Raw genomic sequence first — 7537 nt, forward strand, 5'->3', positions numbered from 1 at the left:
CTTCCTTTTCAGATTTTATTTAACGTAATCAGATTTTTTATTTTTTTTAATATTTATTTTAAATTACTGAACTTGTTTCTTCCTTTTCAGATTTTATTTAACGCAGTCGGGTTTTTTATTTTTTTAATTATTTATTTTATTTTAAACTTTTTAGTGTCCCAGAATAAATTTGTTATTTATTTTTTCCAAATACCCAAGTAATAATTTAGCAGTACTTAATTTTCTTAAATACTTTTTTATGTAGTTTAAAAGTAGTCAAGTGATAATTTGGAAAAATGGTGGGATTTCTTTTTACAAAGTTTTAGAAACCACACACTTCTCTGTTCCACCCTGTATGCTTAACGATTTAATCAAAAAATATTTAAATAAAAACTCTGCAATATTTTAATTTCACGTGCATTTGTTTAATTTTAAAAAAAAATTCACATAAAAAATGATTGTTTTAAAATAAAGAATAAAAAAAGAAAAAAATTGTTTTTATTATTACCTGAGAACAAATTCTAGAAACAACCAACCGTGCTTCTTTAATTTGTAAAAGCATCTCCAAAGGCCTATAATTTCTTATAGGCTAAGCAGGCTTATCGATATTAGGCAAGAATATCAGCAAAATTTCTATTTTAATAAACCAAATATGTTATTCCGCTAATTTTGGGCCATACTTTTCAAAGTTTTGGTCAAATTTAACAAAACTTCAATATTTTTTTAAAATTTCACATTCATGGTTTCCACACTCGGCACAAACACTGGTAAAGGAGAATAACTAATACAAAAAATGAAAAAAACGACCTAAAATTAGTGGGTTTCAAAAAAAAACATTTCATTCAAATCGAAGAAAATTTAGCCAAGATATCAAAAAAATTGATTTTTATACTTTATGACGTCATTAAAATAAAAAAATTAGATTTTGCTCTATCACGCCCAAATTTTATCCTATTTTAATAAACCAAGTATGTTATTCCACTAATTTTGAGTCATTCTATTCTTCCAATTTAACGAACTGCATTATTTTTCAATATTTCACTTTCATGATTTACACATTTGGCACAAGGACTAGTATAAGCGAGTAACTAATACAAAAAATGAAAATACGATCCAAAATTAGTAGGTTTCAAAAAAAATTTCATTCAAATCAAAGAAAATTTGGCCAAGATATCAAACAAATTGATTTTTTAAACTTTCTGACGTCATTAAAATCAAAAAATCTGATTTTGGTCTATCACACCCTTTGGCAAGTCCGACTCTTGGTATAAAAGGTTATTGTTGATTTCAAGCAAATAAAAAATCATAGATTATGGGAGAACTTAAAATTTTCTTTTCTTAAAATAACAATATTTGTTCAACTTATAAAATAACTAAAATAAATCAAAAATATTTTTCAAAATAAATATGTTGTTTGTTCAAGGCTGAATGTTCATTGATAAGAATTTGCCTTATGTTTTGGTAAGAAATTGAAATTCTCTGGTACAGGTCCCAATACCATCTCACTGAAAAAGTAATTAAACAAATATTTTATTAAAAAAAATAATAATTCAAAACTATAATGATATTACCTAATTTTTATCCAATCTGCACAATTTGGTGATGCCATTAACGTTTCAAGATCGTCTCGTCCTCGATAATATGGAGGTCGTTCATTAATTTTTTGTGGGGGGTTTTCTAAGATACCAACTGGCACATATCGATATAAGAACGATAACCATTCCAACAAAAATCTAATATAAAGCGAAAAAAAAAAATTATTACTAAGTATACAGGACGATATTCAAAAGAACTCAGAACTATACGAAATTTTAACAAATAACAGATAATGATTGAAGCAGAAGCCATGACAGCTGCCAACCGAATTAGGAGCTGCAGACAGTGGCACTTTAGAACAAAGATAGGGCATGCGCGTATTTTGGAGTATTTTAGAGTTTGTAGATTATGACCCCACTTGTAGAAATGGTCCAGCAATGAATCAAGAGCCGGAGACCTATCTGGTGCGGGGATTTATGGACCTAGATTAAATGAATCAATTCCTCTTGGCCAATATGCAACGGTTTTCAGAAATTTTCACCATGGTGAGAGGTAATACCCAGATCTGTAACACGCAAGGTTACAGTGGGACACATATCAAAATCTTCTCGGATAGTCAGGCCGCACTACGGATCCTTGACGCATCAAGATTCCAATCGAGGATAGACTATGAATGCTTGAATGGCCTGACACTGAACATCACAGTCAGGCTGATTTGCGTACCACTCTGACGTTAAAGGGTATGAAGCAGCAGACTCGTCGGCACGAAAGGCATCGTCTCAAACATCCCTTTCACCTAAGCCTGCAAATTCCCAAGATGCTCCGTAATTTACCGAATCAAGGAATCGGTACGACCAGCCCATCTTGATTACTGGGACTTTGCGTAAAGCATGCGACAGACCAAACTGTGTATAAACACAGGTAGGCATTCGACTGTGCTCGCTTGAAGCTCACTAGAGGACTGTTGAGAAGGGTAATGGAGCTCATGAGAGACCACTGTCGATTGAACTTACCACCTTTAGAACATGGACTCGATACAATTTTATAGCTTCATCTGCTTGAAATAACATCTCTTACCCGGAGGCGTCTAGCTTTCGGATAAGAGATTGTTCTCAAGGAGAACAAAGTGCTAGCAATCCATTTGCGGCCACCCTCTTATGTATTATAATTATTATTAACAAATAACAGAACTCATTAAAATAAGAACAAAAGTTCACTCAATTTTTTTCTTATTACGTGGATTATGTATTAAATATCTAGAAGTATTTTTCCGAAAATGTAAATTACCTCCTAGTATTTTCCACTCCTTTTGTATCTGATCCCCAATGTTCTAAACCATAATTAGCATATTTTTTAATAATTTCAAATCGTTCTGAACTTCTAATATCCCATAATTTTTGTTCTTTAATTTCAGTGAATATCCATGGTTTGATTAAAGCGCCACGTCCAATTGTTACACCAGATACATGTTTATACGTCTCCTGCAAAAATTATTAATTCCTAAAATATACTTAGTAACACACTCGACCGATTTGATGGTTAACCATTAAAGTGGCGTATCAGAAAATTATGGTACTTTCTTAAAACTTTGGAATTTCTTTACTATAGGATATTAGAGCAGGGTGTGAGGGGTTACTATAGTTATAGGTGAACTGTGCAAATTTTGCACAGACAAACCATTTCCGATAAAATTGAACAAAAGAGAATCATAAAAGTCCGTGTATTTTTGCACAATTTCAGTTAATTATACCTCTTAAGGTAATACAAGTGCCAAGGCAAATTAAAACTTGTTTACTTTATCAAAAATTTCCTTGCGCTCGTACATCCTTAAACGATACGGTAACAAAATCTAAATTTTTTTTTCTCTCAACGCAGGAAACTATGTTCCTATGAATAAATCTTTTTTTAAAATTGGAGTTAACTGTGACCCTAGATACCGCCATACTAACTTAATGAACTTTTTAAGAAAACTGGACCTTATGATGCATGATTGTGGAAAATTAAAAACTTCACTTTGCCTTAATGTAATATATACCGATTTACTTACTCGAGCATATTTATAATCCTCATATGATAAAATATCACCATTTCCAAAAACTGGTAGCGGTGCTGCTAAACTCGCACATTTATTTATATAATCCCAGTTCGCCATTTTTGTATATCTTTGCTCTCTAGATCTTCCATGGACCTTTAAACACACAATCATAATAAATTTCGATTTTTGCCCCAATTTCCTAGATCAGTTTTTTGTATTTTAAAATACGTATTTTCGACTACCAAGTAGTCATCATCAGTAAGAATTAGCTAGTGAATGTTACTCTTTGCTAATTTGGTGGCGGACTGCACATTCACTAGCTAATTCTTACTGATGATGACTACTTGGTAGTCGAAAATACGTATTTTAAAAATACAAAAAACTGATCTAGGAAATTGGGGCAAAAATCGAAATTTATTTCGACATATCCTAGAGTTCTCATTTATTATCTTCGATAATATTTATATTACACAATCATAATTAAAATATAAGACAGTACAACAAATTTTTATAGCTTACAGTGACCATTGATGCGCCCCAATCTCGAAATTTTGGTACCAATTCATGAGCAATATTTTTATCAGCATAAATACCTGTACGTGTTTTAATTGTTAAAGGCACGTCTAATATTTGACTAGTAGATCTGATCACAGATTCTAAAACACGTTCTTTGCGTAATAATCCAGAACCTGCACCCTAAAAACATAATTTAAGTAGTTCCTGTTCATTCTGAATTGTATTCTTTCAAAATATTACCTGTTGATAAACCAAATCAATAGGACATCCTAAATTTAAATCTACAAAATCAATTTCCGTATGATCTTGTAATAACTGCGCTGCTTTTGCTATTAAATGAGGTTTGTTGCCACATAATTGCACCTAAAAATAAAAAAAAACTATTTTAGAGAAATTAAATTAAAAAAGAGTATGGTTATTTTAAGGATTCAAAAACTCTCAACTGTATAAGTCTATAGCAGGGGTGGCGAATCAAAGGCACGCGACACAATATTTTGGGCACGATTTGAACAATACCCACAGTTGTTAGATGTTATGTGCCTCCAAAATTGATGATATATACAGACACAATGAATTGAATGTGAAGCTTCAAGGCACAAATAAAAAAATTATTGCCAAGATAGATCTCAGTCGCTAAACTACATGTTTTCAGGAACGATATTATAATAAAAACCTACAAATATTTTCCGAACTTGAAAAAAAAACAACGATATATCTGAATAAGTTGGAAATTGACGACTTTGAAATCTAGCTCAGCAGCGGATAAATTTCCAATCTAATTCAATGTGGATTCAAAAGTTTATTGAAACAAGGAAAGAGTTGAAAACAATAAGAGTTGAAACAGAAAGATTTTCAAGCAATATAATTAATATAAGTAAAAATGCCAAGAACAAAATTTGGGAACCATGGAATTCGTTACCAGGCATATTTAACTGTTTGAAGAAGCTGGCTCGTGCTGTTTTAACCATATTTTCATACCTACATCTACGAATCAGATGATTTTGAGAGGTAAACAAGTGAAAACAAGCAATTTACTGAATTAATTGTTGAAATACTCCATATAGAAAGTATTGAACATAAGTCCTCACATTACTTTTTTAATAAATTAAACGAGTTTAAAAAACCAATACAATTATGGTGGCCTTTTGATCGCCATTTATTTGGCTTAACAAGACCACTAGTTAAAGCAGCCTGCAAATTTTCAACTCGATCTTTTGTAATTTTGGAGAAAATGGACACTAAAATTTTATCTTAATTTGCACCCACACAGGTAAACAGTGATGCTTACAAAAAAATATTTTAAACAAAAGTTGTTTATTTTTTTCATTCACCATTTACGAACTCAACTCCACTTTTTATGTCCTGAGCACGTTTATAGCCTGCTCAGGATGCTCATTATAAATTTCACCATGATATCTCTTATCGTTTTTGAGTTATCGTGTTGACAGACAAGCAGACAAACGGTCAACCGAAAGTGGACTACTTAGGTGATTTTTTTAACACCCATACCAAAATTTTGTCGTAGCATCAATATTTTTAAGCGTTACAAACATGGGACTAAACTTAGTATACACTGATATACAGGGTGGGCAATCTTTTAAAATTGATACATAAAGGTTTGCCACTCCTGCTGAGGAGATTTACTTAAAGGTTCAAATTTTACTTTAAAATATTGGCTGCAGCTAATGTTTAGTTTAAAATTAATTGTTCGAAAAATACATACACCAAATATGTCTTCACTTTTATGTTTTTTTGCTAAAGCCCATTCTTGACCATGGCCTTGTAGTAAAGAGACACTCATTGCCATTTCGCCACAAGTTATATCTGCACCATATTCTTTACAAATTCGCCTGACAAACATACAAAAATTTAATAATTATTGAATCTTTTACCTAAAATTATTTCTGATTCAGTACCTGAATGGTAAATTACCAACGGTTGTTAATGGACTTAATAATAATTTATCACGCCATTGAATTTTCTTTTTTTCAGATGTGCGTAATTTAATAATATCTTCATCCGAAACCGTACCACTAGTTTTAACTTCGTTTGTTTCAACGTTTTCGTTAGTACCATTTTTATCCGATTCACTATCATTTTGTTTTGCATTTTTTACACTCTTTTCAATTTGTTGAACGATTGCATCGACTTTCTTAAAATCATAAGTACGTTTCCTTAATGAAGTTTGTAGTTCCTGCGATAGTATATTTATTGTTTGAGGGCCATTATTAAGATACTTTTCGTAAATATCTTTATTGACAATATTTTTACCGTCTTTACTAGTATGAGCTGATCCAAAACGACAAGCTAATCCTCTAGGACATCTGCCACGAACATCAAAATTGTAACAGTTATTTCCTAAACAAAATACCAGAACCTTTAACCTTTAATCACAAGATTATTTCATGTATTTGATTTACCAACGTCAGCCGGTTTTGATTTTAAATAATCCTCCACGTTATGTATAAATTTACAGTTAGGGTAAGAACAAGTTTTTGACTCTTCACCTTCAGCAATATCTATTAATTGTTTACATAATTCTAACGTTAAATCTCTCTTAAAAGGAATTCGACGTGCTTTATTTTGCCCTCGTGCCTTTTTTTTAGTTTCTAATTTAACTTTTTTATTTGCTGGTTCTTCGGAGTTTTCTGTCTCGTTGGAAGCACCATTTGCTTCAACATCCTGTTTCTCAGATTTTATTTTTTGATTATAATCAGGTATAACATATCTAGAAAACATTTTCGGTGCATGTTAGAATTTACCAAAATCTTATAAATAGGATGTAAAAATACGTACTCTGATTTTATGGCACATACTCCTTCTAGAGACATAATTGTCTAGTTTTCCAATTTATCTAAGTATAGTTCAATAATTAGCTATTATTAAAAAATGAAATTTTAATTTATTTGGATAATGTTTGGATTTTTGATTTGTATTTCGAGGTTATATTAAGATAATAGAGATGATTACGTACACGTGATAACAATAACAATCATAGATATGCTTTCCATTTCTAAAACTTTTTGTATAAATTACAATGCGCTTACGTTACACCATCAAAGAAATTGGACCAAGTTCTTTGATGCTCCCAAAAATTATCTTACCTTTGTGGACTCGCCTGAAATGCAAATTCTTGCCAGAAAATAGAAAACTAGATCTCGAGTTCATTTGACAATTGGGCGTATAGTTTCTGAGATATTGCTCAAAATCGTATACGAAAGGTCAATATATCCCGGAAAAAATTTTAATTGATATCTTAGAAACTTTTTGTTTAACCGCAAACTTTGCCAAATTATAGTTTATTTTTTTAGTAAAATTAAAGGTTAGATGGCTAACAAGCTAAAAAATAAAAGCGTCAGCGATCCAAGCGGTGTAATGGTACAGGAGCTCGCAACGTCGGCAAAAAAAGAATTTTATTTTTGCTCAATTTTTGCTGATTTTATGATATGTTGTTCCCCTTGCTCTTTCTGT

The 7537-nt window shown here is 31.4% G+C and overlaps 1 protein-coding gene across 1 annotated transcript; it reads right to left on the reverse strand.

The window, feature by feature from the left end:
- Window positions 1-1278: 1278 nt before the first annotated feature.
- Window positions 1279-7029, reverse strand: LOC123292071 (tRNA-dihydrouridine(47) synthase [NAD(P)(+)]-like). The gene is made up of 10 exons (XM_044872586.1): window positions 6863-7029; window positions 6487-6794; window positions 5983-6424; window positions 5790-5916; window positions 4307-4429; window positions 4070-4246; window positions 3563-3703; window positions 2803-2996; window positions 1551-1712; window positions 1279-1484 (listed from the first exon to the last, which is right to left on the reverse strand). The coding sequence occupies exons 1-10, from the start codon at window positions 6895-6897 to the stop codon at window positions 1412-1414; spliced, it is 1782 nt and encodes a 593-aa protein (XP_044728521.1). The 5' UTR covers window positions 6898-7029; the 3' UTR covers window positions 1279-1411.
- Between the last annotated feature and the right edge of the window lie 508 nt (window positions 7030-7537).

The sequence above is a fragment of the Chrysoperla carnea genome, chromosome 2 (genome assembly GCF_905475395.1).
Source record: "Chrysoperla carnea chromosome 2, inChrCarn1.1, whole genome shotgun sequence".
Classification (NCBI taxonomy): Eukaryota; Metazoa; Arthropoda; class Insecta; order Neuroptera; family Chrysopidae; genus Chrysoperla; species Chrysoperla carnea.

What these genes read in the sequence shown, in the direction of transcription:
- LOC123292071 (XM_044872586.1), bottom strand. Translation starts at nt 6,897, where the DNA reads ATGTCTCTAGAAGGAGTATGTGCCATAAAATCAGA. An exon ending in AAAGTGAAGACATATTTGGT is followed by an intron (nt 4,430 to 5,789) that starts GTATGTATTTTT and finishes TTTTATTTTTAG; the next exon opens with GTGCAATTATGTGGCAACAA. An exon ending in AGGATTATAAATATGCTCGA is followed by an intron (nt 2,997 to 3,562) that starts GTAAGTAAATCG and finishes TAATTTTTGCAG; the next exon opens with GAGACGTATAAACATGTATC.